This window comes from Callithrix jacchus, chromosome 14 (genome assembly GCF_049354715.1).
Source record: "Callithrix jacchus isolate 240 chromosome 14, calJac240_pri, whole genome shotgun sequence".
In the NCBI taxonomy this organism is placed as follows: Eukaryota; Metazoa; Chordata; class Mammalia; order Primates; family Cebidae; genus Callithrix; species Callithrix jacchus.
In genome coordinates, this window is record NC_133515.1 from 97,478,092 (window position 1) to 97,492,530 (window position 14,439).

Sequence of the window (14,439 nt, forward strand, 5' to 3'; positions counted from 1 at the left end):
GTTTTTATGGTGCCAGGTCTTATGTTTAATTTTAGTGTAAGGTGTCAGGAAGGGGTCCAGTTTCTGCTTTCTGCACATGGCTAGCCAGTTTTCCCAACACCATTTGTTAAACAGGGAATCCTTTCCCCCTTGCTTGTTTTTGTCAGGTTTATCAAAGATTGTATAGTTGTAGATATGTTGTGTTGCCTCCAGTGCCTCTGTTTTGTTCCATTGGTCTATATCTCTGTTTTGGTACCAGTACCATGCTGTTTTGATTACTGTAGCCTTGTAGTATAGTTTGAAATCCGGTAGTGTGATGCCCCTCGCTGTGTTCTTTTTGCTTAGAATTGACTTGGCTATGTGGGCTCTCTCTTGGTTCCATATGAAGTTCATGGTGGTTTTTTTCAGTTCTGTGAAGAAAGTCAATGGTAGCTTGATGGGGATAGTGTTGATTCTGTAAATTACTTTGGGCAGTATAGCCATTTTCACGATACTGATTCTTCCTAACCATGAACATGGAATATTTCTCCATCTGTTTGTGTCCTCTCTGATTTCGTTGAGCAGTGGTTTGTAGTTCTCCTTGAAGAGGTCCCTTACGTTCCTTGTGAGTTGTATTCCAAGGTATTTTATTCCTTTTGTAGCAATTGTGAATGGCAGTTCGTTCTTGATTTGGCTTTCTTTAAGTCTGTTATTGGTGTAGACGAATGCTTGTGATTTTTGCACATTGATTTTATATCCTGAGACTTTGCTGAAGTTGCTTATCAGTTTCAGGAGTTTTTGGGCTGAGGCGATGGGGTCTTCTAGGTATACTATCATGTCGTCTGCAAATAGAGACAATTTGGCTTCCACCTTTCCTATTTGAATACCCTTTATTTCTTTTTCTTGCCTGATTGCTCTGGCTAGAACTTCCAGAACTATATTGAATAGGAGTGGTGAAAGAGGGCATCCTTGTCTAGTGCCAGATTTCAAAGGGAATGCTTCCACTTTTTGCCCATTCAGTATGATATTGGCTGTTGGTTTGTCATAAATAGCTTTTATTACTTTGAGATACGTTCCATCGATACCGAGTTTATTGAGGGTTTTTAGCATAAAGGGCTGTTGAATTTTGTCAAATGCCTTCTCTGCGTCAATTGAGATAATCATGTGGTTTTTGTTTTTGGTTCTGTGGTGAATTACATTTATAGACTTGCGTATGTTGAACCAGCCTTGCATCCCCGGGATGAATCCTACTTGATCATGGTGAATAAGTTTTTTGATTTGCTGTTGCATTCGGCTTGCCAATATTTTATTGAAGATTTTTGCATCTATGTTCATCATGGGTATTGGCCTGAAGTTTTCTTTTCTTGTTGGGTCTCTGCCGGGTTTTGGTATCAGGATGATGTTGGTCTCGTAAAATGATTTGGGAAGGATTCCCTCTTTTTGGATTGTTTGAAATAGTTTTAGAAGGAATGGTACCAGCTCCTCTTTGTGTGTCTGGTAGAATTCGGCTGTGAACCCGTCTGGACCTGGGCTTTTTTTGTGTGGTAGGCTCTTAATTGCTGCCTCGACTTCTGACCATGTTATTGGTCTATTCATAGTTTCAGCTTCCTCCTGGTTTAGGCCTGGGAGGACACAGGAGTCCAGGAATTTATCCATTTCTTCCAGGTTTACTAGTTTATGTGCATAGAGTTGTTTGTAATATTCTCTGATGATGGTTTGAATTTCTGTGGAATCTGTGGTGATTTCCCCTTTATCATTTTTTATTGCATCTATTTGGTTGTTCTCTCTTTTCTTTTTAATCAATCTGCTAGTGGTCTGTCTATTTTGTTGATCTTTTCAAAAAACCAGCTCTTGGATTTATTGATTATTTGAAGGGTTTTTCGTATCTCAATCTCCTTCAGTTCAGCTCTGATCTTAGTTATTTCTTGTCTTCTGCTGGGTTTTGAGTTTTTTTGATCTTGCTCCTCTAGCTCTTTCAGTTTTGACGATAGGGTGTCAATTTTGGATCTCTCCATTCTCCTCATATGGGCATTTATTGCTGTATACTTTCCTCTAGAGACTGCTTTAAATGTGTCCCAGAGGTTCTGGCATGTTGTGTCTTCGTTCTCATTGGTTTCGAAGAACTTCTTTATTTCTGCCTTCATTTCGTTGTTTACCCAGTCAACATTCAAGAGCCAGTTGTTCAGTTTCCATGAAGCTGTGCGGTTCTGGGTTGGTTTCTGTATTCTGAGTTCTAACTTGATTGCACTATGGTCTGAGAGGCTGTTCGTTATGATTTCAGTTGTTTTGCATTTGTTGAGTAGTGCTTTACTTCCAATTATGTGGTCAATTTTAGAGTAGGTGTGATGTGGTGCTGAGAAGAATGTATATTCTGTGGATTTGGGGTGGAGAGTTCTGTAAATGTCTATCAGGTTTGCTTGCTCCAGGTCTGAGTTCAAGCCCTGGATATCCTTGTTGATTTTCTGTCTGGTTGATCTGTCTAATATTGACAGTGGGGTGTTAAAGTCTCCCACTATTATTGTGTGGGAGTCTAAGTCTCTTTGTAAGTCATTAAGAACTTGCCTTATGTATCTGGGTGCTCCTGCATTGGGTCCATATATGTTTAGGATCGTTAGCTCTTCTTGTTGTATCGATCCTTTTACCAGTATGTAATGGCCTTCTTTGTCTCTTTTGATCTTTGTTGCTTTAAAGTCTATTTTATCAGAGATGAGAATTGCAACTCCTGCTTTTTTTTGCTCTCCATTTGCTTGGTAAATCTTCCTCCATCCCTTTATTTTGAGCCTTTGTGTATCCTTGCATGTGAGATGGGTTTCCTGGATACAGCACACTGATGGGTTTTGGATTTTTATTTTTATTCAATTTGCCAGTCTGTGTCTTTTGATTGGTGCATTTAGTCCATTTACATTTAGGGTTAATATTGTTATGTGTGAATTTGATACTGCCATTTTGATGCTAAGTGGCTGTTTTGCTTGTTAGTTGTTGTAGAATCTTCATTATGTTGATGCTCTTTAACTTTTAGTGTGATTTTGGAATGGCTGGTACTGGTTGTTCCTTTCTATGTGTAGTGCCTCTTTTAGGAGCTCTTGTAAAGCTGGCCTGGTGGTGACAAAATCTCTGAGTACTTGCTTGTTCGCAAAGGGTTTTATTTTTCCTTCACTTCTGAAGCTCAGTTTGGCTGGATATGAAATTCTGCGTTGAAAGTTCTTTTCTTTAAGAATGTTGAATATTGGCCCCTACTCTCTTCTGGCTTGTAGTGTTTCTGCCAAGAGATCTGCTGTGAGTCTGATGGGCTTCCCTTTGTGGCTAACTCGACCTTTCTCTCTGGCTGCCCTTAGTATTTTCTCCTTTATTTCTACCATGTTGAATCTGACGATTATGTGCTTTGGGGTTGCTCTTCTTGCAGAATATCTTTGTGGTGTTCTCTGTATTTCCTGCATTTGAGTGTTGGCCTGTCTTGCTAGGTGGGGGAAGTTTTCCTGGATGATGTCCTGAAGAGTATTTTCCAGCTTGGATTCATTCTCTTCGTCCCCTTCTTGTACACCTATCAAACGTAGATTAGGTCTTTTCACATAGTCCCACATTTCTTGGAGACTTTGTTCATTCCTTTTTGCGCTTTTTTCTCTAATCTTGGTTTCTCATTTTATTTCATTGAGTTGGTCTTCGACTTCAGATATTCTTTCTTCTGCTTGGTCAATTCGGCTATTGAAACTTGTGCATGCTTCGCGAAGTTCTCGTATTGTGTTTTTCAGCTCCTTTAATTCATTCATATTCCTCTCTAAGTTATCCATTCTTGTTATCATTTCCTCATACCTTTTTTTAAGTTCCTTAGTTTCTTTGCATTGATTTAATACATTTTCTTTTAGCTCACAAAAGTTTCTCATTATCCACCTTCGTGAAGTCTAATTCCGTCATTTCGTCACAATCATTCTCCGTCCAGCTTTGCTCTCTTGCTGGTAAGGAGTTTTGGTCCTTTCTAGGAGGCGAGGTGTTCTGGTTTCGGGTGTTTTCCTCCTTTTTTCGCTGGTTTCTTCCCATCTTTGTAGGTTTATCCGCTTGTCGTCTGCATAGTTGCTTACTTTTTGATTGGGTCTCTGAGTGGACACCCAGATTGTTGATGATGAAGTATTTCTGTTACTTGGTTTTCCTTCTACCAGCCTAGCCCCTTTGCTGTACGACTGCTGAGGTCCACTCCAGGCCCTGCTTGTCTGGGGTGCACCTCTAGCAGCTGTGGCACAGTGAGGGATGCTACCCGTTTCTTTTTCTGCTATCTTTGTCCCAGGATGATGCCTGCGAAATGTCAGTCTTTTGGATATAGAGGGGTCAGGGAGCTGCTTGAGGAGACAGTCTGTACTTTTTTGGAGCTCAATTGCTGAGCTGTGAGCTCTGTTGTTCATTCAGGGCTGTTAGGCTGCTATGTTTGATTCTGCTGCAACAGAGCTCATTAAAAAAAAAACCTTTTTTTCTCAAATGCTCTGTGTTGGGGGGTTCGGGCTTTATTTTTCGATGTCCGATGAGGTGTCCTGCCCAGCTAGAAGGCAGACTAGCCACTGTTTGGCTGCCGAGGCTCCGCCCTGCTGTTGTGTGATTCGCCCTGTTCCTGCAGGCTCTGCTGTGGTCTCCACCACGCCCTGCGGCGGAGTCTCTTTGTTGTAGCGTGTTGCCTCGGCAACGGCAGGCAGTGGGCGTGTATCTCAGTTGGGGCGGGTTGCCTAGGTAGTGGTGGATGCCCCTCCCCCACAGAGCGTCTCGGACCGTCTGCTTGGGATAGTTTGAAATCGCGGTTTTGTTCGTCCCACTGGGTGTCCCAAATGATCTGTCCCTGCAATCCCCTGGGCTGGCCTACTGTCCAAGTCTCGTTCAGTCTCAAGTCCAGCCCTCTCAAGTCTCAGGTTGCCGGTTCAACAGGGCACCCGGACAAGCGTGCCCTGTGGGGATTGCTGGGTAGGGCCGGCCACCGCCGCCCCGGCTGCCGGCTTCGCCAGGCAGACCTACTGCCTGGCGTTCCATGTCTTTTTTATACTTGGGAGTTTCCCCGTTCTGTGGGCAACAAAGATCAGTCTGGAAATGCAGCTCCGACTCACCGTTTGCGGATTCAACGAGAGCTCCAATCCTGGGTTGTTCTCACAGTGCCATCTTGAGTCCCGGAAAGTTGTTCTTAACTGCAAAGGTGGTTCACTTCCACCAAGCCCACAGCTTTGGAACACAGATACTTGGATTAGTGAGTATCTAGATCACTTCCGAAGCCAGTTGACTCTGCCATATGGAGACTCTTTTCTATGAATCTGGAGTCTGGTACTTTATTTATTCTCCATATCTTTTTCTTGTTGTCCTCTTCTTCCCCTTTACTCCTCATACATTCATAGCATTTATTCAGTAGTGGACATGTTAAGCTATTAGTTTTATCTCTTTTTATCTTCTATGCCTTTGTGTATTTCTTTTCATCTTCTCCCCTAGTTGGTCCAACTGATGAAAAATTTAGAGAATACACTCCAGTTATCTCTTCTCCCAGATTCACTCCTATGCTCCTGAGATACTATGGATATATAATACAATATTATGTTCACATTTTAATGTTATTTATTTCCTGATTTTTTTTTAAGGAATCACATCTTAATTCTGTTTCTACTTCTGTCTACCACTATGCATAATACTGGCACACAGAAGTCATAAGTACATTTGACCCTTGAATAATGCAGAGGTTAGGGACACTGACACCCCATGCAGTCGAAGTCTGTGTATAACTTTTGACTCCCCAAAATCTTAATTATTAATAGCCTACTATTGACCGGAAGCCTTACTGATAACATAAACAGTTGATAAATATATATTTTGGATGTTACATTTGTTCTAGACTGTATTCTTACAATACAGTATATTATATGCAGTACAATATATTATATAATATACTACAAATTCAGTATATCATACAATACAGTATATCATGTACTGTATTCTTAAATACAGTTAGCTGTATGTTAAGAAATCATAAGGAAGACACAGTATATTATTACATAAAAGTAGATCATTATTAAGGTCTTCATCTTTATTGTCTTCACATTGAATAAGCTGAGGAGGAGTGGTTGGTCTTACTGTCTCAGAGGTGGCAGAGGCAGAAGAAAATCTGTGTATAAATGGACCCATGTGTTTCAAACTCTGCATTGTTCAAGAGTCAACTCTACTTGCTAAGGAAATAAGTAAAACTTGATTTTTGTTTAGAATGTTTTTTGAAATGTCTGCAATAGATTTTTATGGTTAATAACTTGGTAGGATTATAGAACTGCTTTAACTGAAAAGGATTTTGCACATAACTTACTATAAATAGGGCTTTCTTTGTAAAGGCTAAAGTATTTGTAATATTGAGAAAAAGATTTTAAAGTATTTTTTATCCTCTCCTTCCTATCAAGTGACTTGGAGCATGAGGTTGAAAATAAGACAGCCCAGATATTAAATCTTCAGCAACATTTATCTGCCCTTGAAAAAGATATTAAACGCAATGAAGAACTTCTTAAAAGGTGCCAACTACATTATAAAGAACTAAAGGTAAAAAAAAAAAATTTTTTTGTTTTTTTCAACTTAATCACTACCACATTGATTTTAAGATCCCATCATTGACTTCGAGCAATTCTCAACTCTTTTGGCCTCAAGCCCCTTTGCATTTATCAAAGAGCTTTCATTTATGTGGGTATATCGATCAACATTTACATTTTTTAAAATTAAAACAAAATTTAAGGATATTTAATTCATATATTAGTCTGTTTTCACACTACTGATAAAGATACCCACGACTGGGCAATTTATAAAGAAAAAGAGGTTTAATGGACTAACAGTTTCACATGGCTGGGGAGGCCTCACAATCATGATGGAAGGCAAAAGACACATCTTAAATGGCAGCAGACACATGAGAAAGAGAGCCAAGCAAAAGGGGAAACCCATTATAAAACCATCAGATCTCGTAAGACTTATGCACTACTAGGAGAACAGTAGGGGGGAAACTGTCCCCATGGTTCAGTTATCTCCCACCAGGTCCCTCTCAAAACACATGGAATTATGGGAACTTAAATTCAAGGTGAGATTTGGGTGGAGACACAGCCAAACCATATCAGTTTGTTTAAAAATAATAATATGTTAACAGAAATACTTTTTATTTGAAAAACCAAAAAAAATTTGAAATCAAAAAGATTTTGTCAGAAGATTGGAATATTTTTGTAAATCTCTAATGTCCAGTTTAATAAAATTTAATTAATAGTTAAATCAGCTTTTGCATTCAGTCTGTTGTGATATTACATATTATATATTTATAAACCTTATATACACTCATGAGAAAGTGCTAATAAAAATGGCAAATAATGTCTAATTGTGTTTATGAAAATAGTTTTTACCCCACAGACCATCTGAAAGGATATCAGAGAATCCCATAGGTTACTTGGATCATACTTTGAGAACTATTGGATTAGAATAATCATTCCATAACTTGAGACTTTGTATGTTTCAGAAAAATTTTTCTCGATGGACTCAACAGTGCCATTGTTTTAAATGCTAAGATGGATTACTTACATCTTTTTGCATGGGAATAGATTAGTATATAAGGTGATATGTCAGAATTTATACGCAATCTCCTTTGGTTGATTTAATACTAATGTACCCCTTTCATTAATTGTGAAATCCTTCTGTATCATCAACACTTTGGAGCTTTGTAGATTAATACATTCTTCCCAAGGTTTTTGGTTTTAATTTATTTTCATATTACTAAAATTCAAATACTTTTCTTTTAGATGAAAATAAGAAAAAATATTTCTGAAATTCGGGAACTTGAGAACATAGAAGAACACCAGTCTGTAGATATTGCAACTTTGGTAAAATACTTTTTATTTAATTTAAATGTAATCTTAAAGGATAAAGCTGCCATTTAGGTTACTGGCATCAACTCAGCTTTTTTAAAAAGTTCTTTTAATTGAAACTACTCTTAATGATTGCTGTCTCCATTCACTAATAAGGTAAAAACTACCTGGTATATAGCCTTCATATTTTTTGATGTTTTGTGTATATAGCTTTCATGCACAATAATTGATTTCGTCTTCTACCACACAGAAAAATACCTTACCAAAACTTAATTGTATTTCTAAACAAGGACCCATCAAATCCTGCTGCCGAGCATAGTTTTTTCCACATAGGCACTCTAAGAGTTCATCAGTATCAGTATAGTGGGCGCAGATGTTAGGATCATCTTTTAGTCAGTTATAGTTGGTTTCTTGGTTTGTTTTTTTTTTTCCAAATCAGTATTTTTCATTTTAATTCACCACATATTTGTCACTGTATTTTTTTTTTTTGCAGTAATCTGTTTGTGACACTTAGCTTTTTCTGAGTTGTAGTAAACAGTGAATTAGATAAATTGTACACTTTTGTTAAAATGAGTAAATATTTATGGAGTGCTCCATGTCAGGAAGCGTATTAACTGCTAAGGAATACAACAGTGCACAAAACAGAATAACTCTCAGTGCTGGTGAAGCTTTACTCTAATTAGAATTTGTCTTTATTTTGTACTAGTAGTCTTGTTTTTTACTTTCTACTTTTTATTTTTTGCTTTAATTCCTCTTAATGATAGACTAAATTTTTTTTATTTTTCTTTCCTTTTTTTTAATTTGAGATTGTGTTATACTCTTGTTGCCCAGGCTGGAGTGCATTGGTGCAATCTTGGCTCACTGCAACTTCCACCTCCTGGGTTCGAGTGATTCTATTGCCTCAGCCTCCCAAGTAGGATGGGATTACAGGCATGTACCACCACAGCCAGCTAATTTTTTTGTATTAGTAAAGATGGGTTTTCACCATGTTGGCCAGGCTGGTCTTGAACTCCTGACCTCAGGTGATTCACCTGTGTCGGCCTCCCAAAGTGCTGAGTGAGCCACTGCACTTGGCCAACTAAATTTCTTAAATATATGGATTATATCTTACTTATCTTTGTTTTTTACTTAGGGTCTAACGTATTGTCTGGCACAAGATACATATTGTATAGTTTGGAGAAAATGAATAGATAAATGAAAGTTAGTCTTTTTTATTATGATCTCAATGAGAATATTGTCTCCTAAATATCATTTCTTCTGATTTTTCAACTTGTTTTCTTTTGCTTCCTAATTTAGACATTAAGAATATAAAAATATAGGCCGGGCGCGGTGGCTCAAGCCTGTAATCCCAGCACTTTGGGAGGCCAAGGCAGGTGGATTACGAGGTCAAGAGATCAAGACCATCCTGGTCAACATGGTGAAATCCCGTCTCTACTAAAAATATACAAAATTAGCTGGGCATGGTGGTGCGTGCCTGTAATCCCAGCTACTCGGGAGGCTGAGGCAGGAGAATTGCCTGAACCTAGGAGGTGGAGGTTGCGGTGAGCCGAGATCTCGCCATTGCACTCCAGCCTGGGTAACAGGAGTGAAACTCCGTCTCAAAAAATATATATATATATAAAAATATTCTAGTGGTCCATTTGTATTTGATCTGATTTGTATACAGCCTGTAGTAGATTCTCTTCTCTCGTAATTATTTATATGTTTCTTCTATTTGAAAACTTAAAGTATTTTAATTAACACTATATGCTATTTAAATGTTATCAGGAAGATGAAGCCCAAGAAAATAAAAGCAAAATGAAAATGGTTGAGAAACATATGGAGCAACAAAAAGAAAGTATGGAGCATCTTAGAAGTCTGAAAATAGAAGCAGAAAATAAGTATGATGCAATTAAGTTAAAAATTAATCAACTGTCAGAGCTAGCAGACCCACTTAAGGTATCTATTTTTGATATAAGTATTTTATGTTTTAGTTTTATATCCACAGTGTACTCATTGGATATTGGCCTAAAATAATTTTTGGTTATATATAGATATAACAGCATAAAAATTGAATATAAAGAATGGTGGGAACCAGACTTTCATCATTAGATCAATTATTATTAAACACTTCTGCTCATGCCTTTAGGAGAATAAATCACTGAATTTCCATTTATCCTAGAGGATTACAGCTTTTTTTTTTTTTTTTTTTGACTCTTTATGATATTTTAAAAATCAGAACCAGGAGCAGAGACATCTTGTACATTTAGACTATCTCTGTGCATACATGTTCTGTTGTCCCAGCTTTGCTTCAATAACTCAAGGATTAGTTGCTATAAAAGCCAACTTTAAATAAAGTACTATTCCTCTATTGTTTATTAGCTATTTCAGTTACATTTCAGGCTGAATTCAATTGACTTTATTTTTAGCACAAACATTTTGAGACAAAATTGACCATGAAGTTTTTCATAATATTCCCTGGTTATTCCTCATAAATCTGATCAACAGAGGAAAAATAGACTGAAGTTAAAAAGTAGACTGAAACAAACAGCATCTTATGGACCTGTGAGACTATCACAGAATAGCTGACATTTGTGTTGTTGGACTCTTAGAAAGTGAGGGAAAAGAGGGCATGACTGAAAAAGTACCTAAAGAAATAATGACTAAACACTTTCCAAATTTGGCAAAAGCATAAACTTACAGATTAAAGAAGGTAAGTGAACCGAAAGCAAGATAAACCCAAAGAAATCTACGATAAGACACATTATAATGAAACTTCTGGAAATCAAAGAAAAGGTCTTACAGATAGCAAGAGAAAACCTTATATAGAAAAGGATTTTTGAATGACAGCATTTTTCTCATCAGAAACCGTGGAGGCCAGATGGAAGTCACATATTTTTCAAGTGCTAAATTATGTGGCAACCCTGTGTCCACCAAAAATATTTCCAAGCAATAAAGGAAAAATCAGGATATTCTCAGATGAAGGCAAACTTAGAGAATTTGTTAGGAACAATAAAAGAGGGAATCTTGGAACATCAAGAAGAAGGAAAAATGAGATAAAAATAGAAAAAAATGCAATAGACATTTCTTCTTGAATTTTAAAAATTATGTTTAGAAGGCAAGCAAAAATTATAATATCTGAGATGATTCTAAATGTATGTAAAGGAAATATTTAAGACCATTATATTAAAAATGGGTAAAAAGGGGATGCAAAAGGGAGGTAAGATTTCTTAATTTCTCAAACTGGTAAAATAATTATACCAGTAGTCTGCGAGGTTTGGTGTATATAACATAAGACCTATGGCAGCTGCTAAAAAAGCTATACAAAGAGATGCACTAAAATGTACTACAGATAAATCGAGATGGAATCCTTAATGTATGTTCAAGTATCCCACATGAGGCAGGAAAGAGAAGACAAATAAACAACAAACAGAATACAAAAAATAAAATGACAGACTTAAATTTAGATTTACTTGTCTAAATAAACAAATTGAAAGACAGATATAGGCAGAGTAGATTAAAACATGACTATATGCTATGCTATCTATAATTAGCTCATTTCAAATATGGCCATAAGGGCAGGTTAAAAGTAAAAGGATAGAAAATGGTTTATCTTCCACATAATAAAGGAAAGCAGGAGTAGCTATCTTAAAAGTGGGCTTCAAAAAAAAATCACCAGAAACAGGGAAGGACATTATGTAATGACAGAAGGCTCAGTCCATCAAAAATACATAGCAGTTCTAAATATGTGTGCAACAAATACTTGAGCTGTACCATATGAGAAGCAAAATCTGATAGGACTTTCTCAATAATTGATAGAGCAACTATACCAAAAATTAATAAGGATATGAAAAACTCAACAAAATCTAATCATTATATATATTGTTCAGTAAAACTTATTCATTTAAAGTGTATAATTCAGTGGTTTTTCATGTATCCAGAGTTGTGCCACCATTTTCACAATTTTGAAACATGTTCATCACCTAATAAAGAAACCTGTAACAGTTACTCCCAATTCTCTTCCATCCCCATCCCCTGGCAAAAACTAATCTGCTTTCTGTCTATAGATTTGCCTATTCCAGACATTTGATATGAGTAGAATCATATAGTATGCGATCTTTTGTTACTGGCTTCCATTTAGCATAATGTTTTCAAGTTTCATCTGTGTTGTAGCGTGTGTCAGAACTTTATTTCTTTTTATTGCTTACTAATATTCACATTTTATTTATGCATTCATCAGTTGATGGACATTTGGGCACTGCTGCTGCTGTGAACATTCATGTACAAGTTTTTGTGTAGATAATGTAGTGTCATTTGTCTTGGATAGATATCTAGGAATGGAATTGCTAATCTATGTTCTTACATCGTATTTTGAAGAACTTTGAAACATTTCCAAAGTGACTGTACCATTTAATGTTCTCTTCATCGGGGTTTGAATGTCTCAGTTTCTCCATATTCTTATCAACATTGGTTATTTGCTGCCTTTTTAATTTTGACCGTGCTATTGAGTGAGAAGTGGTATCCCATTGTGATTTTGATTTGCATTTTTCTTATGGCTAATACTGTTTGTAGTTTCATGTTCTTATTGGCCATTTGTATATCTTTGGGGAAATGTCTCTTCAAATCTTTGCCCTTTTTATAGTTAGGTTATGGATCTTTTATTCTTGAGTTGTAAGAGTTCTTTATATATTCTGGATATATATTCTTTATATATTCTGGCTGTTTTTCATGGTATAGTAAATGTTTTAATTCATTTTTCAAGTATTCCTAGTATAGAGATACATTACTGAATTTTGTGTTGACCTGTATCCAGTACCTTTCTAAACTTACTTATTAGTTTTAAAGTTCTTTTGGAATTTATGTATTATCTATCATCTCTCTTTTAAATACAGTATTAATCTTTTTTTCTAATTTTTATGCTTTTTATTTCCTTTTATTGTAATTGATCTAGCCAGGACTCCAATAACTGTTGACCTTTAGTACATTGTTGAACAGAAGCCATGGAACTAGATGTCCTTACCTTGCACTTGTTCTTAGAAAGAAAGTATTCGTTATTTCATCATGAAGTAATAGCTACTATGTGTGTTTTGATTGTCCAGTTGTTGTTGTTCATGTTTTCCCTCTTTACATCCTTCCTTTGAGATTACCAAGTAATTAGGAGTGTTCCTTTATCTTTTTTCCCAGTTTTTTAGCTACACCTCTCGTTTTATTTTTTTCCAGTGGTTGCTGTGCATTATAATATGCATCTTTACCTTACCACAGTCTGCTACTGTTTATTTTTAAAATGGTCTCAGGATAGCTTCTTTCCAGTTTTATTTTATGCTCAAAATTTTGAGGTTATACCAGATACAATGACTAAATAAATCAGTGTTAATTTTTTTATATCCTTTCTTTTTCCCCTGACCCACTTTTTTTAAAACTAGGTATCCTTTTTCAAGTGACCTCTGTAAATACCTAATACTTGTATTGTTTTAAGTTTTTAAAGGTTAATGTGGATTCCCCAAAAAAACCTAGTTTATTAAAATAAAATTGAAAACCATAATATATGGGGAATTCAGATAAGAATTTGAATTTAATGTGACTTCCTAATTTGGGAAACTTCTCACTTCTATTCAGACACATGTGGATGTAAACTCTTAACACTTGCCTCTTCAAGTGACATAATCCTAGCCACTTTATTGAGTTGTAATCTTTTATTTTTGACTTTGTTCATACAGGATGAATTAAACCTTGCTGACTCTGAAGTGGATAACCAAAAACGAGGGAAACGACATTATGAAGAAAAACAAAAAGAGCACCTGGACACCTTAAATAAAAAGAAACGAGAACTGGATATGAAAGAGAAAGAACTAGAGGTTTTTCACCATTCTTTTTAAAAGTTATTTTGTTTTCAGCCTTAGTTGTGACAATTAAAGTGTTTTCCTTAATGTTGTGTTTCTGAAAACAGACAAGTTGTCTGAATTTCTATTTCATATAGAGTAATAGGTGTTTGGGTGAATCAACAGAAGAGGCTTGGGACCCTAAAGTGTGAGTACTTACATAAGCAAGGCTGCAACAGTCCTATATTATGCCTCTGAGTGCTTTAGAAAGCTGCATTGTCTTTCAATTAACAGAACTCCTTAGATGCCCACCTTGGCAAGCAGGTAGCCATTGTGTGTCAGGAAAAGGCACCCCTTCCAGTGAATAGCTGGGATGTGGACTGGGCTGGATTTTGGCTCGTACTAGACATGCCTGTTGGCAACTCTAAGCAGTGGCCCAGTATTTAGAGGAGAGTAAAGACAACCTTATCCTACCCAGAACAGATGGATTTCAACTTTGCATTTATAGCTTAAGGAAAATGATCTAAACTCTGTAATTCATTTTCTTATTTTTCTCATTTGTTTAAGACATCATACAGAATGTTGTAAATATAAATAAGTACTATGTATAAAAGTGGTTTTCATTCTCTACCCCATGAGGGTCTTTGTTTGTTTATGTTTTCAATACCATTTGTGCTCAGAGTCCACCCTAAAGGACGTGGAAAGCTACATCTCACCTCGGTGACCTGGATAGCAAGCTTTTCATAACGGCTACATTAAATTTATTTTACTAGGAAGTTGTGGAGATGTTGCATCTTATTAAGAGTTACACACAACAATGCACTTTTCTTTTGAGGTCATTACTC

The 14,439-nt window shown here is 36.4% G+C and overlaps 1 protein-coding gene across 7 annotated transcripts in view; it reads left to right on the forward strand.

The window, feature by feature from the left end:
• Window positions 1-14,439, forward strand: part of SMC6 (structural maintenance of chromosomes 6) — a 138,158-nt gene that overhangs the window by 93,497 nt on the left and 30,222 nt on the right. For all 7 annotated transcript variants that reach the window (XM_078349918.1, XM_035273153.3, XM_008981110.5 and 4 more), the window contains 4 exons: window positions 6,363-6,498; window positions 7,731-7,811; window positions 9,564-9,734; window positions 13,493-13,630. In XM_078349918.1, coding sequence (XP_078206044.1) covers window positions 6,363-6,498; window positions 7,731-7,811; window positions 9,564-9,734; window positions 13,493-13,630 — 526 coding nt within the window. The remainder of the gene's footprint in view (window positions 1-6,362; window positions 6,499-7,730; window positions 7,812-9,563; window positions 9,735-13,492; window positions 13,631-14,439) is intronic.